The following is a 16425-nucleotide window of genomic DNA, read 5'->3' as shown; positions in this document are numbered from 1 at the left end:
AATCATGCAAGTAGTGCACGACAGTCTACCTGTACAATGCAGCAAACAACTGATCCAAAAACTGCTACAATGCTACACCACCGGATCTACAACACTCATACGAGCAGACGGAAGGCATCCACAACTACAACACAATGCCACCGGATCAGCAACATTCTATGCAAGCGGACAGAATGCGTCTACAAATACTTTCAAAGTATCCCCGCACGTGCACCGTAGTTTGTATACACATAGGTACACTAAAAGGAGATAAAAGCAATAAAAAAAACCGCAAGGGCCCCGGCGAGCTTGTTATTGGTACACACATGACGTCTATGGATGCTACGCGGGTTATTAAATTTGAACCCTATCCTTCTAAGTAGATAAAAGGAGTTAACAGGGTTCAATTATAAAATGGCCCCAAACACCCGCATGGACCCCGACGAGCATGATGTAGAAACACATGTGACGTCTAGGGATGCTGCACGGGTCAATAAGTGAATTCAAGTTCAAGCCCGATCCTCCTATGCAGGAAAGCGAGAGTTGACAAGGCTCGAACCCTTAAATGAATATTCGATCACGAGGTCGACTGAGATATTCATTTTATACATTCATATTAGGCCTTCAAGGCCTATAATCACAAGAATTCACTAACAAGGAAGAATTCACTAACAAGGGCACAAAGCCTACGAAACCCGATCCTCGATCAATAGCTTGGTCGAGTTGACAGGGTTCAATCAACAAAGAGAAATGACCCTGAACAGCCTGATGATGGCCGCGTTGATTGAAGATCTCAACCGGAGGGGTTAATTTTAGGCATTTCCAAATGCCTCCCAAAAGTCCACTCAAAATCCAAAACTCCAGAAAATCCCAAATATTTAAAATTGAAATAAATCCATCAACACTTAAAGAAAAATCCATCCACCCTCCACAACAGTTTGCCGAGGTGGATAAATTAAAATTTACTTCAGCTCACAAAGAGCCAAAAGTCTAGTCGAAAATATCACTAGGATCCATTCTCAAACAATCTCCTACCAATAAGAATGTGGTACGTGTCCTCTAATCGGCGGTTTTGCCGCCAAATGGCACTGCAGAATAAACGATTATGACCCGGGGCCCTCTGAACCAAGTGGTTTGCCGCCAAATGCACCACGAAATACCGGTTATGGCCAAAGCCAATGCGTTCCTTATTGGCATCAAATCCTTGAGACATGAATCAATAGGATATAATCGATAGGGCACAAAGACCTATGTTAGGTAAGGTGGATTTAAATTTGTCCCCTTAGACAAAACATTCATCCCAGGTCTATAAGATCCTTCTGTCAGGTTGGGTCGACTACCTCCTATGACTAAGTAGATGGGGGACCACGATGGCCCGAGACGACGAAACCATGGGATCTTGATCGGGCCCATCATCCATTCCCCCACCATCCGCTTTAAGTGCTAGGTGATGAAATTTCCTATTTTAAATATCAAATTTTTCAAACCTTTCCAAATACCCAAATCCAAACTCATGCTGCTGCTATATGCAAGATGATACGTATTCATTACGTATCTGATTGACGACTAGCCTTAATCGAAAGTTCTCTCTCGTGATCGGGAGGGGTAATTAACTATAGGGGCTTGCGTCTATAGGAAACCAGAACTCAGATCATAAAGTCCTCGCAAAAAATGAGGGAGAAATCTCTGGGTAGTGTCTTATCTACAAACCCATCTGCCTTCCAAAATTTACCCAGGAACTTATTCCGTTAAAAATCCCTCGCCAAAAGAAAAAGCACAAACAATCGCACGGCAGGGAGGCCGAGGCCGAATTTTTGGAGCCCACAATAAAATAAATCTTTGAGACGACCAGGATCCATTCTGTTCCTTTGCTATGAAGTTGTAATTGAAATATCATCATACTTGCTGCATGTTAGACATGCATGAAAAAAAAAATCAACACATACTCTATTTTTATACTAACATATTTGAATATACTCCAATTATGTTTACAACCAAATGAACTCAAGTTTAGGCTTAGGATTTTAATAGCAAAACTTTATAAGTGTATAGCTCCTTGCACATACACCAATCATCAATCAGCTGGAAGTAATGAAATATTTATTTTTTATTCTTATGAAGTTATTACTCAATCTTAGTTTTACTCAAGCAAAAATATTTGGTGACTACGTAGTCATTTATCTTACAGCTAGAGGAATGCTGCATAGACCTTCACCCATAATATATACATTGCATTCATTGTTAGATTATCTTATTTATCAACACCCTAAGATAATCTTCTAATACACAAATATAGTCCATCAATTATTTTCTTTCCCTTCACAATATTAATATTGCTAAATAATATTCAGGATTTAGAAAGTGTGAATTGGTATGTAAAGGTTGGAGGAGTTACATTTCCCATCTTCTATTAATATTTTTTCTCTAAATCAATAAATATCATATGTAGATCATCCTTATTCATTCTATACTTCTTCATCAAACCTCTCAACAAATGTATAGCTTCCATAATAAATCTACTCGACATGAATCCAAATTGATTTTGAGAAACATCTGTATCATATCATAAACTATGCTCAATAACTCTCTCTCATTGTTTTAAAGTATGCCACATTAACTTAATTCTTCTATAATTCACTCACTCTTCTGCATCACCTTTATTCTTAAAATAGGAATCAACACATTGCTTCTCTACTCATCAACAAGATCTTCAAAACAATATTGAAAAGTTTCGTAAGTCATGAAATACCTTCATTTCCTAAGCGTTTTCACACCTCTATTGGAATATCATCAGGACCAACAACTTTTCCACTTCATTTTCTTTAAAATATCTATAGCTTCAATTTAACTAATATGCCAATAAAAATGAAATTTTCTATTTTTTGTTAGGGTGCTAAGGTCAATAAAGTCAATTATATTCTCAAAATCTTCATTGAAAAGTTTATCAAAACATTTCATCCACCTTTGTTGAATATCCGCTTCTAATAAAAGTGTTTTTTATCTTCATTTTTAATACACTTCATTTGAACTAAATACTTATTTATCTCATCTCTTTGCTTGGCTAACATATGCATACATCTTTCAATCTCCTTAGTATATAATCTATTATATAAATCACTAAAAGCTAAATTCTTTACATCACATATTATTTTTTAGACTCCTTACAGACCTCTTTATATTTTTCCCAATTTTTTTGAGTTTTTACATTTAAAATAATTTTAAAACAAAGCTTTTTAATTTTTATTATTTCTTGCACATTTTGATACCACCACCAACGATGTTTAATATTAAGAGTTTTTAATTTTTATACTCCAAGCATTTCTTTTGCAACATTCTTAATATCATTAATAATGTTAAAAAGTTAAGAAAAGAAATCCGCTCATCTTCTAAAGCATTTCTACACCTCTATTGGAATATCATCAGGCCCAACAACTTTTCCATACTTTATTTTCTTTAAATCTCCTCTAACTTAAATTTTACTAACATGCCGATAAAAATAAAGATTTTTATTTTTATTTAGAATGCTAAGGTCACTAAAATCAATTGTATTCTAACAATCTTCATTAAAATATTTAGCAAAATATCCCATCCATCTTTGTTGAATATCTTCTTCTAATAAAAAGCACTTTTTGATCTTCATCCTTAATGTACTTCACTTGAACTAAATACTTACTACTCTTGTCTCTTTGTTTGGCTAACTTATACATATATCTTTCACTCTCCTTAGTATCTAATATATTATAGAAACCATTAAAATCTAAAATTTTTGCATCGCATATTACTTTCTTAAACTCCTTACGAAGCTCTTTGTATATTTCCCAATTATCAGAATTTTTACATCTAAACTAATTTTTATAGTAAATCTTCTTATTTTTTTATCTTTTCTTGCATATTTTAATTTCAAAACCAACTATTCTTACTATTCTGAGTTTTTACTTTTCATACTCCAGGCACATATTTTGTAATATTTTTAATATCACAAGCTACTTTTTCACACATAACATTAGCTTTCTCATACACAGACAAAATTTTTAAGATCTAGAATTTTACTCTAAAAAATATTTTTGTTAATATTTTTAAAAGTCCTCATCTAATCCTAGAACAATGTTTTACTTTAATTTTTATATTCTGCTCACACATCTTAGAGTCCAAAACTAATAAACGATGATGGATACATAAACTTTCACTCGTAATAACTTTACAATATTAGAAATATAAACAATCTATTTTTATTACCAGAAATTAATCAATTTGAGTTTTACTATATTCATTTTATAAGTGATGAGAAGTTCATCTATTTTCTTAAATAAATTATTAGTAATTACAAAATCATTAGTTACAAAAAAGTCTAATATGGTCTTAGTACCTTCATTAGTCGCTCCAAACTCATAGACATCATTAATGTTTTTAAAATCATCTACCTCTCGACCAACATGTCCATTTAAATCTCCTCCAATAAAAACTTTTTCTTCAAGAGATATTTTTTATATTAATTTTCTATCATTCTAAAATTTTAATTTTGAATACATATCCAAACTTATTTGAAGAGCATAAGCAATTTTAATATTAATAATCTTAACATCATCAACAATCTTTAAAGTTATAATTCTATCCTCAATTCTATTAATTTTTACAACATTATACTTCAAACTCTTATCTATAATCACACATACACCATTTCTAATACGACTTCTACAATAATAACATACTTTAAAACCTAAACTATCAATCTCCTTAGTCTTCTCTCCAATCCATTTAATTTCTTGAATGCATAAAATATTTATCTTTCTATGGATCATGATATATACTAACTTTATTAATTTGGTTGTAAGGGAACCTATAATCCAAATTTTTATATTAATTTTAGTTTTATGGACTAGCTTATTTGCCCACATCCATCCTTGATGTGGAAACTCTTGCCTACTTAACACTGCACTCAGATGCCGGTGTAGTGACCCTTTCACACTTCTCGTTATATTCAAGTCATATAGCGTGTCACTTCTAGGGAACGCTTTAGCATTAACACAATGTACTGAATGATTCATGTCATGAATTATCAACAAGTTTTACACTGCCAATTGACCACCTAACGCAAACCTACATTTTTTTCATCCAAAACTTGAGACCTGGCAACAACATTGTTCCTACATTTTTTTGTATTTAATCAATATTGGATTAAAATTGAGATTGTGTTTAATCAAATTCATTACAATAAAAATTTATGTCAATTGCCTGAAGCTCTAACTGTGTTTATTTGTGATCATTAATTCTCATTGTTAATTTTATGTCAATTGCCTGAAGCTCTAACTGTGTTTATTTGTGATCATTAATTCTTATTGCTAATTTTATGTCAATTGTCTGAAGCCGGAGAACTTCCATTGAGATAATATCTATCATTTCCTCGATAAATTTTTTTGGCTTAATAACCTAGATCCCACAATTGTTTCCCATTTGTGTTTTTTTTTTTTAACCATATGATAGATAAACATTAAAAATCCTAGACGTTAAAGTTACGGCATCACAGTTGATGAAGCTCAATTTCAGATCCTACGAGTTTGACTCCAAAGGTCTGCTCTACAAAACTCACTATAATGCTGCTCGCCTAAATAACACCATAGAATTTTATCAAACTTTTAATAATAGAACGAAAAAGATAATCTTTATATTAACTGTATTAATTTAATTTAATTCAGGTCAAATTTGAGACGAAGTTATTCTTTCTGCAAAGAGTATACAAATAAACCACCTGTATATATTCAGACCAGCCTAGCAAATAACTCGTAACATTCAACCTTCTAAAAAGCATATCTTGCATATAATCCGCCAAATGCTATATTCACAAGACATAGAACAAATTTTATTGATAAAAACTTACTAATAAGTATTTATTAACTAACTAGGAGAGATTTGTAATTAAATGCAACAATCTAATATTATTCTTTTGTTTTAAACAAATCATGTAAATATCGATGACGGAAACCTTTGAGACCCAAAAAACTGTAGAGTAACAGCTATAATACGGACCATATATTTATACATAAGACAGAAAAAAAATCAAAATATACCTATTGACAATTGCAGAATACATTAATTTAATCCGGAAAACAAAGTTAGCAATTACGATTTAACTAGAGCTTAAAGCTTCGTTTGGGACAGCTTTTTAACTGCTTATTAAAGCAGCTTTTTAGTACAAAAATTTTAATTTTTCTATTAAAAAGCTGCTTTAAGAAGCAATAAGAAAGCCGTCCCAAACGAAGCATAAAAAACAAAGGAAACAATTTTGCAGGAGGGAAAGAGAGATCAGCCTAGCATCTCATGAGCAAAAAACATGTCTAGGTAGTTGCATTTTCTAAAACCCGGAATAACGAATCATAAGTCTGAGCAACATGAGCACCGAAATTCATTTAGCATGACAGCAAGTTATCAAAATTGTGTAGACGAACTGATTATAAGGACGATGAACGAAGTGGGTTTAGGTTGCAACAAATACGGTAATAAAAAATAAAATAAACAATAATATATGTCTAGATGCCAATAGCCACAAGTCTGATTACAAAATACATATGCACGGTTTGGTGAATAATTCTTTGGCATCCATTCCTATTCAGCCAGCATTATAATGCAAGTATTTGTCCAAGCCATATCAAGGGGGTTTCAGAATAAATATTACTAAATTAATAATTACTTTCATTTTTTGCAACCAAAATTTTGTTTACTAAATTAATAATTACTTTCAGTTTAAAACTAAAAGAAAACTGAATTTAAAAAGTGTTTGGCTGATAGAGTACACCTGAAGTAGCTCTTTCAGACCCATCAGCTTTGGCTGTCCATCAAGAATTCTAGAAAAAAAAAAGGATGCAATATAACAAAATAAGAATTGTCATATCAAACTTATAGTTACCGAATATGACTGCAGTATAATCAAAAAATAGTACAGCGCAGAATCCAATCACATAAACTTATGATACAGCAAAGCACGAGTGTTCTTAACAAAAATAAGACTGACAAGATATGAACTTGATAACAGCATAATAGAGGGGTTGGGGAAATGGTAAAATCAAGGTCTTCCTTCCATGCAAAGAAAACTACATAGCATGCTTACACACCTCTCATTTTATTCCTTTTAGGACCAATATTAGTAGGTCATCGTGAAAAACCAAGAATTTGAATTGGACACATTAAGTTTTCTATAGATCGCTGGCACTGAGATACAATGTAATGCGTTTCCATGAAAATGAAGGTATATACATCATTTACATTTAAAAAATAAATATTATGAAAGATTTTCCAAATCTGATAGAAAAGTTATTGAGAATCCCTACACAGGGAATGATGTATTAACGTCCACACAAGATCTGCGCAAATGACATAATGTGCGGTGATCCATCATTCCCTACAATAGGGAATTCCCTCTACATTTGCTGTTCCTTTATGATGCCATCTAGACCAAAACTACATTCATTTTGAGTACCAAAATTTTGACCCAAGCTATAGATGCTTGCAATGCAGTTTTCTTTAAATGAGTGGATGATCTTAGGCTTTGTTTAATACCGCTTTCTTACTACTTCTAAAGCAACTTTTAGTACTAAAATTTCTTGAACTGAAAATTTTTCTACTAGAAAGGTGGTTTAAAAAACGGTAAAAAAATTATCTCAAATGAAATCTTAATTGCTGTTAACGTATGGAGTTCATGAGCATGAACCACTCAACTGATTATCTTATTAGCCCCAAAATTAAATGATAATCATGATAATCAAGAATGTCTGTATTGGTCACAGTACTTGCCTAAAGACACTTGCACTGTAAATTCAATGTTGCCATTACAATGAAAATCATATAACATAATTTACCTTAAATATATATATATACACACATATATATGACAAGAGACATTGTTCACAATCTGATGTGATATTGGCATAATATACATATTCATCATAAGTATGTTTTTTTATCCATTCTTTGCACAGGAAAAACAACCAACGATATGTACTCCAGGCAATCCTCAACTTCATAAGCGAGGACAAGTGAGTTTTTTATATGCTTGTTTGCTCAGTGAATACATGTTGACACAAAAGCAATTAAAGTGTGCCAGGAATTGGAGAGAACTTACTAAGAATTTCAATTCAACATTTGCATAATATTTATAAAATCTTACAACTACTAAAAGAAAACATACAAAATCAAGGGATAATGATCACATAATAAATACAATAGTCCAAAGATTGATGACATAGAAAAAAAAAATAATTATAATAGACCACAGATTGATGAAATCGTACTAATAATCTGACTAATCACTAAGGTGGAATGAAGTGAATAAGGTAGAGAATTACAAGGCTTGCTGGAAAATTTATGGAGACATTGATTTTTTCACAAGTGTCATAAATAACAATGAAATAGATTATGAAATTAAATTTACTTTCACGTGTCCCTCATATCTAAAAACTATTTTGTTCCCTCGCTTCGTTTCACTACTTTAGCATTCTTTATTTCATAATTCACATGTTTTTTATCCTGCAATTATAGGTTAACAATTCCAGGCTTCCATATAAATATAATTAAGTGTATAAGATTAAGGTCATCAAATTTTTGATGTAAAATAAGGTTAAAACTCCAATGGAGCCAGATATGAACCAACTAGATAGCTTGAATCAATCGAACAAAAAACATTTAACCACCTAAACCGGACTTCAATGAGAAACGATTTTAGTATAAAATACATAATGTTGTCATTTCCCATCAATGTTTTAAGCTCAACACGTAATTAGAAACAAAAAAAAAACACGAATTGACACCCCAACAAATAGAATTGGATTGTTTAATAACAGTCAGACCAAAGCTTTATATAACAACAGTTTTTTCTCTCCCATATTACATCTCATTTCATAAAACCCATCTCAAAACTCCCCTTCTGTATTGATTAAAGTTTATGTTGGCAACTGAAACAAGAGCACGCTAAAATCTTAAAATAAGCTTCGTAAAGAAGTTTAATAACAACAATTTTTTCTTTATTTGCCATAACTTTATCAACTTAGCATCTATGTGCCAGTAATTCAAATATTTGACATATTCAATGATCACGAAATAAAATACCGCCTAGCCAAAGAGTATAAAAAATTGAAAGTTTTACTAGAAAGAAATTACCAATTGAATTGAAACTTATATATGACAATCATTCGCAAAAACCGGTTCTTCTTAAATGTTTGGATTTAGCTTGGAAAGAACTTTTTTGGTTTTCACTGAGAAGCAATTGCACTCATAATTCCATTGAAATACAGGTTGTGAATTTCTTACCCTACCATATTGCAGCTGAAACTAGATTGCAAAGCTGTGAGACGGTAAAGGTTGTTGAGCACAATGGCTGGGTCTGAACCCCTTTTCAACTGAATAAATGACATTTAGAGAATAATTACAACGAAGCAGATATAAGGAACAAATTTAATTTTTAATATTGAGAAAGAAAAGAATTATTTGGCAGTTTCAGAAGTAAATTATTAAAAAAAATTATAAAAGAGTCAAACCTCTATAACAACACGCATCCCAGTGCGATCACTCTCATCCCGAATATCACTTATTCCATCTAATATCTGAATGGAAGTAGTTAGAAAAATATCATATTGCAGCAATGACTCCTACATAGTATGTTCCCAAGCGCAATCAACTGAATACAGCTAGCATAAATTATTTGCAAAGTCAATTGTTAGACCCCATAAAGGAATTAAATTAGAGCAAATTGCAAAAACAATGCTCAATTCATACATCCAAACCATTGATAAGGGATGCTGGTTATTTACGAAGGCTCTATATCAGCAACTGTTATGCAAAACTTTCTTCATTTATTTAAATAAATAACAGGATAACACTTTATGCAGCATAAAATAATGATTAAAACTAGTAAGAGAGTTTGACAAACACAAGAATCCTAGATTTATAATTTCATGTGTTAAACAAGAAACTCCAGAGAAAGAGCAGTGAGATCCGCCCAGGACAAATATAACTCTGCGGATAATCAACAACACATCTAATCCACTTGGTCTTGCAATGGAAAGGTGATAAAAGAAAACAGGAGGAAATCAAAACATTGCAAATGCAAAAATTTGTAAAACAATCAACAACTATATAGACACATTGGCGGATTCGAAATTGTCTACCCATCTTCATGTTAACAGCACTCAAATTTTGCATCAGCAATGGCAGGTATCACATGAGAGTAAGAGTACTCACTATCTGCACATATCATAGGGTACCAATGCCAGGGCATTCAATGTAATACACAAAATTTCCATTAGGTGAGGTGAAAATTTCTTCTAAAATTATATCTTATTTTGCCCATCCCAAAAATAATCAAAACTATTTATAAAATGCGCTGTATCATTTTGATGAAGTTTCATATGATTTTACTGTGACAAAAGACTAATGAACTGCAGCAAATCGATTTTATCCACTTAGAGGCGCATGCAAGGACATATTTAGAAGAGACGATGCTAATTTAAAAGGGATTTAGATAATTACTAACATAGTTAATATAAATCCAAATAAACCTAAGCATTAAACTCACTCCCATTCCCACATTTCTTCCAATTTTCCCATAATCAGCAGCTCGGACACATTTTAAAAATTGATACTATAAGGAAAAGAATAAAAGAAAATTAACTATAAAAAATTAAATAGGCACAGTTACCTATTAAACAGAACACTGTCGTTGCCAGGTCCCAAGTCCTGGATGAGAAAAGTGGAGGGCTGCGTTAGGTAGTCGACAGCCAGCGTAAAACATGTCAAATAATAATAACATAAATCCTTTAAGAAATTGTGTCGATGCTAGGGCGTCAACCTGAAAGCGACGTGCTGTATGGCTTGAATACAGTGACAAGTGTGCAAGGGCCGCTGCACCGCCACCCGGTGCAGTGTTAAATAGGCAAGGGTTCCCACATCAAGGACGGATGTGGGCAAAGAAACTAGTCCATGAAACTAAAATTAGGATAGGTACTTGGAATATAGGTTCCCTTACAGGAAAATTAATGAAATTAATAGATATTATGATTCATTTGCAGTTAAATATTTCGTGCATTCAAGAAACAAAATGGGTTGGAGAGAAGACTAAGAAAATTGATAGTTTATGATTTAAACTTTGGTATTCATGTAGGAGTCAAACTAGAAATGGTGTAGGTGTTATTATAGATAAGAGTTTGAAGGATAATGTTATAAAAATTAATACGATTGAAGATATAATTATAGCTTTAAAGATTGTTATTGATGCTAAGATTGTTAATGTTATAAGTGTTTATGCTCCTCAAATCGGTTTGAATATGAGTTTTAATTAAAATTTTGGAATGACTTAGAAGAATTAATACAAAAGATACCTCTTGAAGAAAGAGTTTTTATTGGAGGAGATTTAAATAAACATGTTGGTAGAGATGTAGATTTTAAAAGCATTCATTGTGGCCAAGGGTTTGGAACGACAAATGAAGGTGGCAACACTATATTAAATTTTTTTTAGCTTATCATTTTTTAATTGCTAACATCTTATTTAAAAAAATGAGCATCTCATCACTTATAAAAATAGATATAGTACAACTCAGATTGACTATTTTCTTATAAGAAAATTAGATAGTTTAGATTGCAAAAATTGTAAAGTTATTCCGAGTGAAAATTTATATTAGTTTTAGAATTTAAGATAAAGGGGTGGAAAATAAAAAATAAAGTAAAACAATATTCTAGGATTAGATGGGGGCATTTAAAGAATATTAACAAAAAATATTTTTGAGAGTAAGATTTTATCTGTCATAAGGATGCTAATGTTATGTGAAAAAAAGTGGTTAGTGATATTAGGAATATTGCAAAAGATGTGCTTAGAGAATCAAAGGAAAAAGTTCCTATTATTAAAAATAATTGGTGGTGGAATCCAAATGTGCAAGAAAAGATTAAAAGTAAGAAGAATTGTCATAAAAATAGGTTTAATTTTAAAAACACTGATAATTGGAAAAGATATAAAGAGGCTCGTAAGGAATCTAAGAAAGCAATCTGCGATGCAAATATCTTAGCTTTTAGTGATTTATATAATATATTAGATACTAAGGTGGGAGAAAGATATATGTATAAGTTAACCAAATAAAGTGATAGGAGTAGTAAGGATTTAGTTCAAGTGAAGTGTATTAAAGATGAAGATCAAAAAATACTTTTCTTAGAAAATGATATTCAAAAAAGGAGGATGAGATATTTTGCTGAGCTTTTTAATGAAGATTGTGAAAATAAGATTGACTGTAGTGCCCTTAGCACCCAAAATGATAATAAAGATTTCTGTTTTTATCGGCGTATTAGTAAAATCGAAGTTAGAGATGCTTTAAAGAAAATGAAGGGTGGAAAAGCTGTTAGACGTGATGATATTTCAATAGAGGTGTGAAAATGCTTAGAAGATGAAGGAATTTCTTGACTTACTAAACTTTTTAATACTGTTTTGAAGACTAAAAAGATGTCAGATGAGTGGAGAATAAGTGTTTTAATTCCTATTTTTAAGAATAAAGCTGATGCACAAGATTGTGTGAATTATAGAGGAATTAAGTTAATGTGTCATACTTTAAAACTATGGGAGCGTGTTATGGAGCATAGGTTACGACGTGATACTAATGTTTCTCAAAATCAATTTGGATTCATGCCGGGTAGGTCGACTATGGAAGCCATACATTTATTAAGAGGTTTGATGGAGAAATATAGAGAAAATAAGGAGGATCTACATATGATATTTATTGATTTAGAAAAAGCATATGATAAAGTTTCAAGAGATGCTATGGAGAGTTCTTGAAAAGAAAGCAGTTAATAACGCTTATATTCAAATCATTAAAGATATGTATACAGGAGCTATTACTTGTGTTCAAACACAGTTGTTTGACCAAGTATTTCCCTATTTTGATTGGGTTACATCAAGGATCCGCCTTAACTCCATATCTTTTTGCTTTAGTCATGGATGTTCTCACTAGACATTTGCAAGAGGATGTACCTCGGTGTATGCTTTTTGCTGATGATATTCTTCTTGTTGAAAAGACTAGAGAGGGAATTGAAGGTAAACTTAAATTATGGAGGTCAACCTTAGAGTCTAAAGGTTTTCGCTTGAGTAGATATAAAACGGAATATATGGAGTGTAATTTTAGTAGTAATAGACCTAGTGAGGTGATTGTGACATTGGACGATCAAGTCATTAATAAGAGTATACGTTTTAGATATCTTGGATCTATTGTTCAGAGTGATGGTGAAATAGATGGGGATATTATTAGCAGAATTCAAGTTGGATAGTTGAAGTGGAATGCATCAGGCTTGCTGTGTGATAGAAAAGTACCCCTCAAACTTAAGGGAAAATTTTATAAGATGATGGTGAGGCCTGTAATGCTTTATGGTGTCGAATGTTGGACATTAAAAGAGAAGCATACAAAGTTAAGTGTGACAGAGATGAGGATGCTCAGGTGGATGAGTGGCTTTAGCCTTAGAAATAGGATACGACATGAGCATATACGTGAAAAGGTTGGAGTAGCTCCAGTAGAAGATAAGATTAAAGAGAGACGCATTAATGGTTTGGTCACATAAAACGGCGGCCTTCCGATGACCCGGTTAGGAAAGTAGAGGTATTAGATTTGACTTATGTTAAAAAAGGTAGAGACAGACCTAAAAAGACTTGGTTAGAAAATATTATGAATGACCTTTATTTATTAGATTTAAACGAGAATTTAATTTTTAATAGGACGCAATGGAGAAAAAGGATTAATGTAGCCAACCCCACGTAGTGGGATAAAGGTTTGATGTTGTTTTGGTTGTTGTTGTAGTTGCCTATTAAACGAATTATTGGCCTCTCAATCACGCGCAAATGATAAAAAAAGCAAATTTTAGAAAATGAAATTTTTTTATAGCTCCAAACGAGCCAGTAGCCAATTTAATTGGCAACTCGTGTGTTCACATTTAATTGTGTTCTCCGAAAAAAAAAATTCTCAAGTGAGCTTCAAAATTTTCTCATTTTTTCTACGCCGAACAAATTTGTTCTCTAGCAAAAATATTTTTTTCCAGCAAACTACAATTTGTTTGTGAACAAATTTTTTCCCCAGCGAACTTCAAATATTTTTTCTCTCCAGCGAACAATTTTTTCTCTGGCAAAAAAAAAATCTCTAACAAACTTCAAATTTTTTCTCCGACCAAAATCAAGGAAGAAAAGCTAAAGCAATTATTTCTCGCTATAAATCCCTTCTCTCTTTATCTACCAACAATTGATCGTTTCATTCATGCACGGCAAACACTAAACTGCTTATCAAAAAACAGGGCTCTCAAAATTTATGTGAAAATTTACTTTTTCTTTTCTTCATTGAAGTTCATCGCACAAAAATTTTGTTTGCTAGAGAAATTCTGAAGTTCATCGGAGTTTAATTTCGTTGGATAAATTTGATTTCATGCGAGAAAATTTGTTAGCCGGAGAAAAAAATGGAGAAAATTTTTATTTGCAAAAAATTTGAAGTCCGCCGGGGAAAAAAATTTACTGCCAACCGTTTGAATAGGCAGCTAGTTGTTCAGAATTTAAAATATAAAAAAATTCATCCCCTTTTTTCCTCATTTGCCTGTGATTGGTCGGCTAAGTCAACGACTAGTCACCCGTGTAACAAGCGACTATGTCTATTTTTAAAATTCTTTTTTGTCAATTTTCTTTTAATTATTTTATTTATAATATTGAGTTTAAAATTTTGTCCCTTGCAGCAACCAAAAAAAGAGAGAGTTGGGAGCTGAAGCCATGGAGGAAATAAGGGGAGGAGGAAGGATGGAGAGTAGGCTTTGAACATAAGAAATTCATATTTTTATATTTTCCTTCAAAAAGTGAGTTCAATTTTGCATTGGTAGGCTTCTAGGTGACAACCTAATGATATGAATAAGTTAATAGTCTATAGAAACATTATATGATATTTATAAGATAAATATTACTAAGATTGAGAAAGAAAATAATCTAATATCATAATTGATGAGAACATCGTCAGCAATTTCGACACGTACTTTGAGTCTGAAAGTTTTTTAGCCCGATTTAAACAATGAGTCTCCTCTTGTTTCATTAGAGTCTAATTTTAGAGCTGCTCATTTAGATTTATATTTGGCCGAGTGTGTCATTCCTGATTCATTCATTTTGCCCGTCTTAGCCTCGTCCTACCATGATAAGGATCATCTCTATCCTAGTTGGATGAATTTGTTCGATTACACTACTACCACTAGGAGACCACTGTCGACCCTAACTGAAACTACCTACATAAGTGTCCTAGTAGCTAAGAATGTCTTCATTTCTCCCCCTAAACAGTTCCCTTAGACCGAACACTTTAGACCATTCATTTTGCCCGTCTTAGCCTCGTCCTACCATGATAAGGATCATCTCTATCCTAGTTGGATGAATTTGTTCGATTACACTACTACCACTAGGAGACCACTGTCGACCCTAACTGAAACTACCTACATAAGTGTCCTAGTAGCTAAGAATGTCTTCATTTCTCCCCCTAAACAGTTCCCTTAGACCGAACACTTTAGACCCCCCCCCCCCTTCTCGTGACTCGTCCACCTTTTCTAGCTATGTGTTCGTGTGAGTTAGTATGTTGTGTGTGTTTTGTAGTATATTGTTCGCCAAAGTTATTTCTACTTAAAACTTTTGGGTAAGCCTTGATTCCTGTCATTCGTCATGCATACCGGTTCTTTTGCATATGCATTTGCATCTCATCTTCAGGAGCTTTATCAAGAAACTAAAAGAAGAATTGAACAAACAAAATCCAATTATAAGCTTATTTCAGATCACAAGAAAAGATTTAAAGAATTCGAGGTTGGAAACTTTGTGAGGGTACGGATCCCTCCGTGAAGAAGTCGCATGCTAGAAGCCCCGGACCTTGAAGATAATGTCAAAGATAAATAGTAATGCTTGTATGCTGGACCCCCTAAGGGTTAACTTCAATCCTACATTTAATATAGAAGATCTAGTAACATTTGAGGGACCCGAGTTGAACCCTAATAATCCAATTCCAAAATAAGCCTTGTGAAAACCCACCAAGTGAGATCCCCCCAGCCTACCTCCACTCCCCAATTAACCCCACTTACCCATAGCGGAGAAGATTGAAGCATTAATAGTGAGATCATTTCCACAAAGGAAGAAGGTCACCGCAGGTACATGGTTCATTGGAAAAGGAAATCGGTGACGGAAGACATGTGGATTGATCAGGAGGAGCTGCAGTGAGTGGACCCTGGCTTACTAGAGTGGTACAGGAGTTTTACAGATGATTACTCGACGGGGTCGAGTTTTCTCCACCTGGGGAAAATTATGAGGACATCGTCAGCAATTTCGACACGTGTGCCATCGGAGACACCAGAGATCGACGGCCAGGATCAGGAGTTTTATTTTAAGTCATTTTATGTAGTAGTTTATTTTATTTTTCAGTTTTTCTGTTT

The 16425-nt window shown here is 32.9% G+C and overlaps 1 protein-coding gene across 1 annotated transcript in view; it reads right to left on the bottom strand.

The window, feature by feature from the left end:
- Positions 1-16425, bottom strand: part of LOC110112466 (DNA gyrase subunit A, chloroplastic/mitochondrial) — a 111757-nt gene that overhangs the window by 57056 nt on the left and 38276 nt on the right. The window contains exons 19-21 of the mRNA XM_028694993.1: positions 9504-9569; positions 9277-9365; positions 6770-6818 (exon numbers count right to left, since the gene is read on the bottom strand). Coding sequence (XP_028550826.1) covers positions 6770-6818; positions 9277-9365; positions 9504-9569 — 204 coding nt within the window. The remainder of the gene's footprint in view (positions 1-6769; positions 6819-9276; positions 9366-9503; positions 9570-16425) is intronic.

This window comes from Dendrobium catenatum, unplaced genomic scaffold, assembly GCF_001605985.2.
Source record: "Dendrobium catenatum unplaced genomic scaffold, ASM160598v2 fragScaff_scaffold_621, whole genome shotgun sequence".
NCBI classification, from domain to species: Eukaryota; Viridiplantae; Streptophyta; class Magnoliopsida; order Asparagales; family Orchidaceae; genus Dendrobium; species Dendrobium catenatum.
This window is presented reverse-complemented; position numbering and strand designations above follow the sequence as displayed.